This window comes from Misgurnus anguillicaudatus, chromosome 15, assembly GCF_027580225.2.
Source record: "Misgurnus anguillicaudatus chromosome 15, ASM2758022v2, whole genome shotgun sequence".
Lineage (NCBI taxonomy): Eukaryota > Metazoa > Chordata > Actinopteri > Cypriniformes > Cobitidae > Misgurnus > Misgurnus anguillicaudatus.
The window spans coordinates 32,520,647-32,534,556 of NC_073351.2; the positions used below are offsets into that span (position 1 = coordinate 32,520,647).

A 13,910-nucleotide genomic window follows, 5' to 3' on the forward strand; every position below is an offset into this window, starting at 1 on the left:
CCCACGGGTCCTTGGAATCCATGAAAGTTTGTGAATCTGGAGAAAAAATTTAAGGCCCTGGGAAGTTATTGAAAATATGCATACATAGATACATGTCATTGAAAGTGCTTGAATCTATTTTATGCAAGAAAAAATCCATATTATTCCCTGTCTAGTGTAGGAAAACAATAAAAATACTATCTTTTTAAGCACACGTGCTTAACTGTTCACTTTAAATGCTTATATGTTCTGTATGCAAAAGTTGATTCATACCAAAATGCTTTTTTGCATAGTTGTGTTTGACACATGAAAACGTCTCGGGTTACGTATGTAACTGTTGTTTCCTGAGAAGGGAACGAGACGCTGCGTCTCCCTTACCATACTTCCTGCGTTCCTGTAACGTATCTTTGGCAATATTTCAGATAGTGATATACTTCCTGTCTCCCACGTCACCCTGTATTTGTCGTTAAACCTCACATTTGGTTGAATTTGATATACACATTCAAACGCACTTACCCCTGGAGGCGTTCCCAAAGTGTCACCGTAGTGACGCAGCGTGAGTTCCCTCGAAAGGGAACTGTAACAATGTATCTTAAAAGGTAACACAATGTAAGCTTGCTCTCACTTGAAACATGTCCCCACATTTATTCCTTGAATTTGAGGCTATTGGATCTGGAAAGTCCTTAAAAGATTCTTGAATTTGAAGTTAACTAAAGTGGGGGAACCCTGACTTTTACAAATTCAAAATTTAACTTTGGTAACATAAGCCAGGGGTTTTCAAGGGCCTCCAGGAGTTTCTTGTGGCTCCCCAGAAAATTTCAGGAAAATTTCAGAGGAAAGACCAAAAAGTACAATTTATTTTTTATTCATTTTTACTAAATACATTCCAAAATAGTTTACACTCCATTTACTTTGTATCGTACTAGTATGTTTTTCTTATTTCAGTCCTCTTCATCTCACTTACTAGGGTTTGTAATCCTTTGTAAAGCTGCCAGATTTATGGTCAAAGTTGGTGCAATACATATAAATTTCAAATTAAAAATGTAGAATTATTTAACGTGTAGCCAATAATATTTGTTAAGCATACAAAAAAATTACTTGATATACACTACTGTGCAAAAGTCAAAAGGCTACCATCACTTTTCACTATTTTTTAAGATACAGGAAATGTATACACAAAATTAAAAACAAAACAATTTTCAGAACTAAACGTCTTCTTCAGGTATTATTTAGAAGTCATTCCATTAGAATTAGAAATTTAATTTTATTTAGGTTTAAGAGATCCTGCAGTTTCTTGCTATTGCTCAAGTAAAAAGGGAGTTTACCCTAAAAACTTGACACTTCAGCTTATACTTCTTTATGTTCTGGTTGTATTCTAATAAAGAGACTTTATTATATATGATCACTATAACATTGCAAAAACAACAAATCTAATGGTAGCATGGTGGCCTAAGACTTTTGTACAGTACTGTATATTTTAAGTAAAGGGTCTGTCACCAAAGGTTCATCATATTTGGGGGTTCTTGGCATCATAAAGTTTGAAAACCTCAGGGTGTTCTGAATAAAGTTAGTAAACATTGACCTCTATATTTCAGCTCATACAGCCGGCCTCAGAGACGGCCGCTGCCGCCGTGGGTGCGAGCAATGCCATGAATCCTGCGGGCTACGCTCCGCCCCTTCTCTCTCCAGATGTGTCCCCGCAGCACACACATGCACTCCCCCACACACCGGAGCATGTGGGACTGATGCCGACCGGCTGGGAAGTACGCAGCGCTCCAAATGGACGAGCATTTTTTATAGACCACAACACTAAGACCACAACATGGGTAAGCATCAGCACTCAAATACACTTAAGGGTTTTATCTGTATCACATGGTTACTTTTACCTGTACCATGATTCAATGACAGTATTTTTCATGTGCATGGTTTGACTTTGGCATCGCTGTACTACTACTTGTGCTTTATATGTTTGCCGTCTTGTTTTGTCACAGGATGACCCTCGGTTAAAAGTTCCCGTGCAGATGAGAAAAGTCTCTCTTGATCCCACTGACCTCGGCCCGTTGCCGGTAAGATTGATGGTGTCCAAAATCGTCAGTATGGTTTTATTGTGATGGACTTTTGCACAGGGGTTAATAGTGTGTGTCTTGTCTCTTGTAGCCCGGGTGGGAGGAGAGGGTCCACAGTGATGGCAGAATCTTTTACATTGATCACAGTAAGTGACAAATTCATAATCAAATAAATTATATGTGCAAATTAATAACATTAACTTGCCTAATTTTGAACCTAAATCTTTATACCCTAGTAAACAGAATAAGTATCTAGATTAGTAAACATTTATTTTAATCAATGTTTTCTTCTTAGACACAAAGGTAACACAGTGGGAAGACCCAAGACTGCAGAACTCGGCCATCACTGGTCCGGTAAGTCTGTTTTTGTTTTTTTGTTTAGCATGTTAATGATCAAAGCTGATATTGATCTTTATTTGTACTTTTTCTGATAGGTGTACTGTCCTAATTGCTTAATCTAATACAAAGATGCATTCATCCACATGCGTGTCTGACATTTTAATTTTGGTTTTAAAACATGCAGGAATTAGAAAATAAAGTGCAGGACTTGATTGATGTTAAATATTTATTAAGAGAGATAAAGTTCAGGACCTGATTGATGTTAAAAAAGTTATAAAGAGGGACAAAACTCGAGAACTGACTGACAGATCTGAAGCATGCACATATGTGCGAGCGCATCTGTTTTGACAAGATTGGGAAAAGTTAACTGTTGGGAAAGAAATTCTGATGTGATCCTTGCATTACAGTAGATCTTAAAGCTGTCTGTCTCAATGTCAATCAAACAATAAAAGAAAAAAAGTTGAACATATATTTTCCCTATAGATATTGTTTTTAACTAAGTTTAATCATTGATTTTAAAGGAAAACACCACCATTTTTCAATATTTTACTATGTTCTTACCTCAACTTGAATGAATTAATATATACCTATCTTTTTTCAATGCCTGCACTTAATCTTTGTACAGCATGTCGTGAATGTGTTAGCATTTAGCCTAGCCCCATTCATTCCTTAGGATCCAAACAGGGATGAATTTAGAAGTCACCAAACGCTTCCATGTTTTCTTTATTTAAAGTAACATGAGTAGTTACTAGGGATGTGCATTTACGTCATTTTTTCATTTCGATTAATCCATAGGTCTGAAGAACGAGTACTCGATTAACTGGGGGCGGGGCAATCAAAGGGGCGGGGCGTACACGTCATGGTGAAAATGAAAATATTTTTATTAAAAACACTCAAATAAAACTTAATTTTGAAGAAACTATGACAGAACAATGAACACATACTAGGTTTTTAATGAATTAAATGTTTTTAGAAACCTCTAACAGGAAAAGCTGCGTGATGAAGTGAAACTAAAGGGTTAATAAACACAAACTGACGCGCTTTCTATATGACGCACTCTGCATAATATTAAGCCTTTATACGACATAAATGTACAACGTTCATCTATCTGCATAAAATGCAAGACTTCAACTAAGTTTTCAACTATGTTATCTAAAAAAAAAGAATGTTTAAAGGATTAGTCCATTTTCTTAAAAGAAAAATCCAGATAATTTACTCACCACCATGTCATCCAAAATGTTGATGTCTTTCTTTGTTCAGTCGAGAAGAAATTATGTTTTTTGAAGAAAACATTGCAGACTTTTTCTAATTTTAATGGACTTTAATAGAACCCAACATTTAATACTTAACTCAACACTTAACAGTTTTTTTCAACGGAGTTTCAAAGGACTATAAACAATCCCAAACGAGGCATAAGGGTCTTATCTAGCGAAACGATTGTCATTTTTGACAATAAAAATAACAAATATACACTTTTAAAGCACAACTTCTCGTCGTGTAGATCCGGTCGTGATGCGCCAGCTGACCCCACTACGTCACGGCAATACGTCATCACGTCAAGAGGTCACAGAGGACGAACGCGAAACTCCGCCCCAGTGTTTACATGTGTTGAGAAAGAGGACCGTTCCTACATTGTTGTATGTCAACTGATACTAATTAATATCTTTGTGGCAGTTTATTGTTTAAAATGGTCCGCAAATGTGCGTTTTATATATGCAACACGTGACCTCCCTACGTCACTACGCATTTACGTTAGATCGCACTGGACTGGACCTTGACGAAAAATTGTGGTTTAAAAGTATATATTTGTTATTTTTCTTGTCAAAAATGACAATCGTTTCGCTAGATAAGACCCTTATGCCTCGTTTTGGGTTTGTTTATAGTCCTTTGAAACTCTGTTGAAAAAAACTGTTACGTGTTGAGTTAAGTATTAAATGTTGGGCTCTATTAAAGTCCATTAAAATTAGAAATGTTTTCTTCAAAAAACATAATTTCTTCTCGACTGAACAAAGAAAGACATCAATATTTTGGATGACATGGTGGTGAGTAAATTATCTGGATTTTTCTTTTAAGAAAATGGAATATTCCTTTAACTTCCTTTGTGGATGTGCATCATAAACAGCGCGCTTTTAAACACGTCCAGCCAAAGCACAAGCTTCATAACATTAAGCAGCCTTTTGCTATCCTTTTAGCGATTAGCTGTGTCGTGTCGTCCCCTTACCTGTTCTCAGTCAAGATGTATTGTTTATGCTATTATGGCTCTCTGGTATCTCTTGACATTTAATGTTTAAATATGAGATGATAACCCATTGAACTTTTGATGGCCCTGTACATTTTGCACCTGACTGACTGTATTTCCGAAAATCACGGCATCCTTTTAAACCATATTGCCTCAGTGATGTGAGGTGTGGCTGGCTTCACGGGATCGGCGGGCTGCCGCGCATTGCGGCGCGATTGCGCGGAATTATCAGTTTGTTTTTGAATCACGCATGGTAACGTTGCTGATGTCAGACGCCGTTCTGCGTTGCTCGACACGACGTCAAACGCGCATCTCCAGACCCAGTCTTTACTACCACATGTGCTTGTAACGCTAACCAGACATCCAAATGCCACCATATCCTCAATAAATAAATAAATAAACCCACATGATCATCGATGCCACGTTCATGTACTCGAGCAATCGAGTTCTCGTGCCCATCCCTAGTAGTTACACAAGTAAGTATGGTGGCACAAAATAAAACATGACCTGCAAACTAAGTGCTCTTCCGCCATACAATATAGTTCTCATTTTTATCCGCTCAAAAAAGGCTACGTTTTATTTTGTGCCACCATACTTACTCGTGTAACTAGTCATGTAAGTCTTTAAATAGGGAAAACATGAAAATGTTTGGTGGCTTCTAAATTCATCCCTGTTTGGATCCTAAGGAATGAATGGGTCTAGGCTAAATGCTAACATATTCACCACTCGCTGTACAAAGATGAAGTGCACGCATTGAAAAAAGATAGGGATGTATTAATTTGTCTAAGTTGAGGTAAGAACATATATTGATAAACTTTGGTGTTTTCCTTTAAGGTATGAATACGGTGATTTTGTTTTTGAACCTTAAAAAATCTTTAACTCGATTTTTCTCAAAATTGACTTTGCTTACTTTATCAACTTTAAACGGGTATAACGCTGATTTTTTTTGTCAGATTTCAACAAATCATGCATCGTTTTTAAGTTTGTTTGTTTGTTTTTTACAGAGAATGTCAAAATATAAATAACTAATTTTTGAAATTTTGCTAATTCTGACTCAATTTACCAGCACGTGTCATATTTGCCCTGTTAGAGATGATCTGGAGTGAATGATCTTTTGTCTGATCTGTTTTTGTTTATTTCAGGCTGTGCCATACTCCAGAGATTATAAACAGAAGTATGAATACTTCCGCAAGAAACTGAAGAAACCAGTATGTACTCTTTACTTTTAGTTTAGTTGTAAGCACAATATTTGGATGTACAGACACTTCACATCCAGTGAATAAAATCCTACCCTACATTATTTCCCACTGTATGTTATTCTGTTTAATTTAAAATCATTGTTTTATAAATAAGAGATTGTTTTATAATCTTTATGATCTGTTTGTTATGCCTACAGTCTGACATCCCGAACCGCTTCGAGCTGAGTGTAAGACGTAACGCTGTTTTGGAAGACTCGTATCGGTGGATTCTGTCTGTCAAACGTCCAGATCTGCTAAAGGCCCGCCTCTGGGTGGAGTTTGAGGGAGAGAAGGGGCTGGACTATGGAGGTGTGGCTCGGGAATGGTTTTTCTTGATCTCCAAGGAAATGTTCAACCCGTATTATGGGCTGTTCGAGTATTCTGCTACGTGAGTATTGAAATTGACCTTTAAATAGGTGTGTAAAACAAACTGTTAAATTCAGTTTTGAAAAGTTGTGGTCTGTGTTTGTGTTAACAGAGATAACTACACACTACAAATAAACCCCAACTCTGGTCTGTGTAACGAAGACCACCTGTCTTACTTCAAATTCATTGGACGGGTCGCTGGAATGGCCGTTTATCACGGGAAACTGTTGGACGGTAAATGAGAAAATAGATATTATTTGTCTGGATTATAAATACAATATTTTTATGTATATATATATATATTCATGTTTTCGTGTAAGCGAGGGTTTAACCAGATATACAGTTTTGGGGGGTTAATCTAAATGAATACGTCTCTGATGGTGTTATGTTAGGCTATGTTAGTTCAAGTTCAACTTTATTCATTTCCCCAAGTTAATTGTTTTGCAGCATACAGGCATATCACATAGGACATACACTCACCTAAAGGATTATTAGGAACATCTGTTTTTTAATTTCTCATTAATGCAAGGGTTTAATGGTATGGGGGATGTTTTGTTGGCACACTTTAGGCCCCTTAGTGCCAATTGGGCATCGTTTAAATGCCACGGCCTACCTGAGCATTGTTTCTGACCATGTCCATCCCTTTATGACCACCATGTGCCCATCCTCTGATGGCTACTTCCAGCAGGATAATGAACCATGTCACAAAGCTCATTTCAAATTGGTTTCTTGAACATGACAATGAGTTCACTGTACTAAAATGGCCCCCACAGTCACCAGATCTCAACCCAATAGAGCATCTTTGGGATGTGGTGGAACGGGAGCTTCGTGCCCTGGATGTGCATCCCACAAATCTCCATCAACTACATCCTATCAATATGGGTCAACATTTCTAAAGAATGCTTTCAGCACCTTGTTGAATCAATGCCACATAGAATTAAGGCAGTTCTGAAGGCGAAAGGGGGTCAAACACAGTATTAGTATGGTGTTCCTAATAATCCTTTAGGTGAGTGTGAAACTACACATACACACAATAAAATAAAAAAATTTAATTACAAAATGTTACCTTATATTTAGGCTCAATGAGATGTTAGAGTTGCTGTTTGCCGAAATATAGGACTTTTCTCAGATCATCTTTAGCAATGTTGAATGAAAGATTTTGTGACTTTTTTGTTTTGTTTTGACTGCATAGCGTTTTTTATCCGGCCCTTCTACAAGATGATGCTGCAGAAGCCAATCACATTGCAGGATATGGAATCTGTGGTGAGTGACAGGTGTACCTGAACCAGTCAGCATCAGTCCTACGGGTCATTTAACTCTTTCCTGACATTTTTACGGCAATCCATATTTCTGCTATTACCCAACTTATAAAACACTAAAGCATCCACTGATTCAAAACCCGTAAAAATTCTGTAACTCTGTTAACAAAAGTCCTTAAAAATGCAATTATTTCAGCTTTTGCTCAAAATTTTGTACTTTGGAAGAACCCTACCCATATTTGAGAGATGATAAAGAAGAACCAAAGAAGATAGGATAAAACTTTTTTTTGTTTTTTGTTTGTACGAAAGCAGAGGGTCTGTTCTTTCATTTTATATATTTAATAGTTTAAATATTTATTGAAAAACAAAGGCATTAAACTTTTATGAAAATCATAAAAAATGCTGCCGCTGTCTACTTTTTTTTTTTTGAAACGCTGACGGGTAAAAAAAGCTTTTTTGTTGTTTGTTAAAAATCTTTAAAACTTTATTGCAAAGTCAACAAAACTAATAAGGTGTGACCAGGCGTACCACACATGTCCTGAAAAGTGAAGCCAAAGCATTTCGATTGTCCCCTGGTGGCGGCGTAATAGGTCATAAACCCTGCCTTCCCATGTTAACAAATGGCACGTAAACCAAAGCTAAAAAATCGAATTACACTCCAAATACACTTTTCCCAAAGATGGTATTTTGGTTATTTCTTATAACACTGATTTACGTTTGTTTATTTTTGATGTATGTTCATTTTTTTTCTAATAAGTTTGGTTTTAGTTAGTAGTAAGATGCTATTAAAAATGGGTGTGGTTCACTTAACAATCGATACTGCAAAGACTCCAAATGACATCATCGGCCATTTTTGGGAGATTGTGGCTTCATTTTTTACAACGGAAGTGTATGGAGATGTGTCGTCCATCTTTTTGACAGTATTGGTGTGACGGGATAATAGCAATAGCAGTGTAAAAAAAGATTAAATGCATTTAACATTTTATGCAAACTGCGCATACTGTTTCACATATTATTCTAGTATTCTCGCTGATGCCTTACTTACTTAACTTATTTTTAACGTTTAACATCACACATTTTACACCTCATGCTATATTCGCATGTATCATGTATCTAACACTGGTCATGCTGTTTTTTGTTCATATGACTTTAGGACAGCGAATACTTCAATTCTCTGAAATGGATTCTGGAGAACGACCCCGCAGACCTGGACCTGAGGTTCACTATAGACGAAGAGCTCTTTGGACAGGTTTTTGCATCATAAAAATACTCCAGTTTTAAATCTTGAGAATAAAATCCTGGTCTCTTATATTCAATATCATAATCTGATCTTCACAGACACACCAGCATGAATTGAAGCCGGGAGGAGCTGAGATTGTCATCAACAACATCAACAAGAAGGAGTATATTCAGTGAGTGTAGCACCTCCTCATGGAGGACAACACGCATGACACGTCTAAGTTTACTTTCTAGTAAACTTGATTTCCTTCCCACAGTCAGTTGTCATTAATGTGATTCACTACTGCTCATTTACAGGGGCAAATCTCAAACTTATTTGGCATATAATTTTACTTGTTTAATGCTCCCTCATTTGTAAGTCACTTTGGATAAAAGCATCTGTCAGATGTGTAAGTGTAATGTACTTATGTTTTTGGCCTGACAGATGATAAAATAAGGGTTGGAGAGGGTCATATCTGGAATTTATCACATTTCAAAAATGTTTTTCAAGAAAAGAATTCTTAGTATTTTTGTCTTGTTTTCAGTAAAAGTATCTAAAAATTCTTAAATTAAGATGCTTTTTCTTGATGAGCAAAACCACCCAAGAAAATAAGTCTAGTTTATAGACCAAAATTTCACATTTAAGTGAATTTGTGGATAAAACAAGCAAAAAATTGTACCAAGAGGGTAAGCAAATTTTTGCTTGAATTTTTCTTGAATTTAGTGTTTAATAAAAATGTTAAAGATTTTTTGCTTACCTCATTGGGAGATTTTTTTTGCTTGTTTTATGCACAAAATCACTTAAATTTGATATTTTTGGTCTAAAAGCTAGACTTCTTATCTTGGATCGTTTTGCTCATCAGGAAGGAGTGTATTAATTTGGGAATTTTTACATATTTTTGCTTAGAACAAGACAAAAATACTAGGAAATGTTTTTCTTGAAAATCATTTTTTGCATTGTATAAAGAGGTGTGCACTGCAAAAAATGAGTTTCTTTCTTAGTATTTTTGTCTTGTTTTCAGTAGAAAATCAAAAAATTCTTTAATCAAAATGTATTTTCTTGATGAGCAAAATGACCTAGGAAAATAAGTCTAGTTTTTAGACAAAGCCATAAAATTAAAGCAAATTTGTGCTCAAAACAAGCAAAAAAATTATAATCTGCTAATGGGCTACACTGCAAAAAAAAATGATTTTCAAGAAAAAACAGACTTCGTATTTTTGTCTTGTTTTCAGTAAAAATATCTAAATAATTCTTAAATTAAGATGCTTTTTTTGATGAGCGAAACAGCCCAAGAAAATAAATCTAGTTTTTAGTCCAAAAATATCAAATTTAAGTGATTTTGTGCATAAAACAAGCAAAAAAAATCTGCCAATGGGGTAGGCAGATTTTTCTTGAATTTAGTAAATGTTCGAGATTTTATTTTATTTTATTTGCTGCTTTTATGCACTAATTTACTTTATAAAAACTAGACTTATATTCCTAGTTCATTTTGCTCATCATGAAAATGCATCTTAATTTAAGAATTTTAAGATATTTGTAATAAAAGCAAGACAAAAATACTAAATAAGAAAGCCATTTTCGCAGTTTAGGCAAAAATCTTTAACTTTTCTTAAACATTTAATTCAAGAAAAATTCAAGAAAAAGTTTCTTACCCCATTGGCAGATTTTTTTGCTTGTTTTAAGCACAAATTCACTTCAATTATTTTCTTGGGTCATTGTGCTCATGAAGAAAATACATCTTGATTTAAAAAATTTTAGATATTTGTTCTGAAAACAAAAATACTAAGTAAGAAAGGCGTTTTTTGCATTGTGGAGCTCTCTTGAATTAGGCTGACAAACAACCATTAGATAGATGTGACATCACAAATAATGAGAACGCCCTATCAATGATTGAACGACTACCCTAGCAACCTATTTTAAGTCATTTTCTTTATAAAATGTCAAATTCTTTTCCGATGTTGTTCATTAAACAAAAGTCAAGCTTATTGTGTTTTGTTTTGTTTTCAGTCTGGTGATGCAGTGGAGGTTTGTAGACAGAATTCAGAGACAAATGACAGCGTTTAAAGAGGTAACAACACTTTTTCATCTGTGCGTGTCATTGTCTCCCATCGGGACCTATCTGAGAGTTTGACTTGCGTTTGATTTTTATTTGTAGGGATTTTATGAGCTCATCCCACTAGACCTGATCAAGATCTTTGATGAAAATGAGCTGGAGGTGAGACATTCTGCTTTAGACAGGCTGTGTGTGTGTGTGTGTGTGTGTGTGTGTGTGTGTGTGTGTGTGTGTGTGTGTGTGTGTGTGTGTGTGTGTGTGTGTGTGTGTGTGTGTGTGATGGTATGTGAGATATTCGCCTGCTTCATTTTTCTCTCTTCTCCTTAGCTGCTGATGTGCGGTTTAGGTGATGTGGATGTCAACGACTGGAGAGAAAACACGAAATATAAAAATGGCTACAACCCGAACCATCCTGCTATCATCTGGTTCTGGAAGGTCAGATTTCAATCCTCCTTTCCATCAGTACTTACGTCACATAAAAGTAGTTTTATGTTAAGTCCAGTCCATGTGTTTACTATGGTTTGTGGAGTTGTTGTGCAATAATGTTGCCAAATATCAAAATTACAGCATAATGCAGATATGATAACTAAAATTGTTTTTAGACTGTACTGTTGATGGATGCAGAGATGAGAATCCGCTTGCTGCAGTTTGTGACTGGCACATCTCGTTTACCAATGAATGGCTTCGCTGAGCTCTACGGTCAGTCTTTCCCCATCTTAAAATGACTATTAAAGGGACACTCCACTTTTTTTTAAATATCCTCATTTTCCAGCTCCCCTAGGGTTAAACATTTGATTCTTACCGTTATGGAATCCATTCAGCTGATCTCCGGGTCTGGTGGTACCACTTTTAGCATAGTTTAGCATAATCCATTGAATCTGATTAGACCATTAGCATCGCGCTCAAAAATGACCAAAGATTTTCGATATTTTTCCTATTTAAAACTTGACTCTTCTGTAGTTACATTGTGTACTAAGACCGACGGATTAAAAGTTAAAAGTTGTGATTTTCTAGGCCGATTTGGCTAGGAACTATACTCGCATTCTGGCATAATAATCAAGGACTTGCTGATGTAACATGGCTGCAGCAGGCGTAGAGATATTACGCACTGCCTGAAAATAGTCCCCTTGGTTACTTTTAATAGCAGTAATAATAATTTTTAACACCTTTAAAAATATCGAAACTCTTTGGTTATTTTTTAGCGCAATGCTAATGGTCTAATCAGATTCAATGGATTATGCTAAGCTATGCTAAAAGTGCTAGCGCCAGACTCGGAGATCAGCTGAATGGATTCCAAAATGGTTGGAATCGGATGTTTGACTTTGAGGGAGCTGGAAAGTGAATATATTTTTTTTAAAAAGTGGTGTCCCTTTAAATTTAGATTTTTTTTCGATCTTTATACCATTTTTATAGCATCTTTGTGATGTTACTTCCTGATGATTTTTTTAGGATCCAATGGGCCGCAGTTGTTCACTATCGAGCAGTGGGGTACACGTGACAAACTACCCCGCGCGCACACATGGTGAGAGCCGTATCTTAATCTTTGTGTCTGTCAGCATCTTTGTGTCAGGTTCAAATCATTCACAAGTTACTTTCTGTGTCTCTTCAGTTTCAATCGTTTGGATCTTCCTCCGTATGAGTCATTCGAGGAATTGCGTGAGAAACTGCACATGGCCATTGAAAACGCTCAGGGTTTTGATGGTGTGGACTAGAATCAGACCTCCATGACAACAGTGTAACCATGGCGACAGCATCACGGCTGTCAGTTTTCTAAAGGGCCGGCACATGTGTGTGTGTGGCTCTACAGGACATAAAGGATGGCCAGCGAGCTGATCTGAGAGCAGTTTAAGCAGGAGACAAAGTGAATGTGATGTTACAAAAGCTGATCTAGGGTCATCTGATTTCTCAGTTGTTTAAAGAAGAATGTCAACTCTTTGGGAATTAACCGATCTCTTTAATCAGTACCTGTATGTTTATGATGTTTACAAAATAATGTTTTGTATTGTATCTTTGCATACAGTTTCTCCCTACGCTATTTCTAAATATCTATATATTTGATTATATCTATGCAGTTCTGCATAATTAAGGAATAGTATATTTATGATACAAGCTTTTAAATGCACATTATAAAGTTACAGGAGAGTTGTGCACTATTTGCCAAACATGGTATACTTAAAATTTCCCGTAATGCGGAATATTAGACCATTATCTTTTATAACCTGTACAAATAATGCCATGTTATTGGTGTTTTGAAGCAGAATGCGAAGATATCAAACAAATATCAATGTCTTTTCTCGATATTATATCTTAATCTGTACTTTCTGTGACCTTGCGTTTACATCTTTCTTTATGTTTACATCATTACAGATACCCCAATTGTTAAACGGTGAATGCTGATTATCAATTTTTTTTACTGGTTTTGAAGGTTGGAGCACTTTTCTAAAAGTTCAAGTTTCAAGTCTTATTGTATATCGATATAATGCCTCAGTTGCGTTCTTTTGTGATTTTGTGACAAATCCTTGCTTTACTGTATATCATTTATTAAATGTTTACAGCATAAATATTGCTTAAAGTAAGCACGTTTTGTCTCGCAAACAAACATATTGGACTGTTTAATATCTTTGCCTTTATTTGTAACATATATAAAATTCAAATCAGTGTCCTGAAGAACAACGCTATTCCTTAATGGAGAAACACTTTTAATGTCTATACTATTGTATAATGAAATGCTACTATATGAAGGTGAATTGTATTTCTACATATGGGCAAAGAATTTTTGGCACGGATGAGAGAGAACTTTCTCAAACTCTTTTCTATCAAAGCTTTACGAGTAAAAGTGTCTTTCATGTCAATATAAATTGTGCTGATTATAATTGTCGTATGCCAATCTTAATGGCTTCGTATTTTTTTGAAAATTAATAAATAAATAAAAATATCTTCCTGTATGTTTCAATTGCATTTTACAAGGTTAAGTCAGTTTAAGGGACATATCATAAAAATCTGACTTTTTCCATGTTAAACTGCTATGATTGGGTCCCCAGTGCTATCAACTTAGAAAATGTGAAAAAGATCAACCCAGTAACTTAGTTTTGGTAAACCATTATCTGCAAGCATTTGAAAAATGAGGTCATTGAAATGTGGCTCCCCTTGTG

The 13,910-nt window shown here is 35.7% G+C and overlaps 1 protein-coding gene across 2 annotated transcripts in view; it reads left to right on the top strand.

Annotated features, from left to right (window-relative positions):
• nedd4a (NEDD4 E3 ubiquitin protein ligase a) overlaps positions 1 to 13,699 on the top strand; it is a 52,918-nt gene extending 39,219 nt beyond the window's left edge. For both annotated transcript variants that reach the window (XM_055174961.2, XM_055174960.2), the window contains 16 exons: positions 1,575 to 1,805; positions 1,971 to 2,045; positions 2,137 to 2,191; positions 2,341 to 2,399; positions 5,766 to 5,831; positions 6,020 to 6,249; positions 6,340 to 6,461; positions 7,420 to 7,490; positions 8,640 to 8,735; positions 8,825 to 8,898; positions 10,713 to 10,773; positions 10,861 to 10,920; positions 11,086 to 11,193; positions 11,361 to 11,457; positions 12,208 to 12,280; positions 12,368 to 13,699. In XM_055174961.2, the coding sequence (XP_055030936.2) occupies positions 1,575 to 1,805; positions 1,971 to 2,045; positions 2,137 to 2,191; positions 2,341 to 2,399; positions 5,766 to 5,831; positions 6,020 to 6,249; positions 6,340 to 6,461; positions 7,420 to 7,490; positions 8,640 to 8,735; positions 8,825 to 8,898; positions 10,713 to 10,773; positions 10,861 to 10,920; positions 11,086 to 11,193; positions 11,361 to 11,457; positions 12,208 to 12,280; positions 12,368 to 12,470 (1,581 nt within the window). In that variant the 3' untranslated portion in view covers positions 12,471 to 13,699. The remainder of the gene's footprint in view (positions 1 to 1,574; positions 1,806 to 1,970; positions 2,046 to 2,136; positions 2,192 to 2,340; positions 2,400 to 5,765; positions 5,832 to 6,019; positions 6,250 to 6,339; positions 6,462 to 7,419; positions 7,491 to 8,639; positions 8,736 to 8,824; positions 8,899 to 10,712; positions 10,774 to 10,860; positions 10,921 to 11,085; positions 11,194 to 11,360; positions 11,458 to 12,207; positions 12,281 to 12,367) is intronic.
• Positions 13,700 to 13,910: the final 211 nt, after the last annotated feature.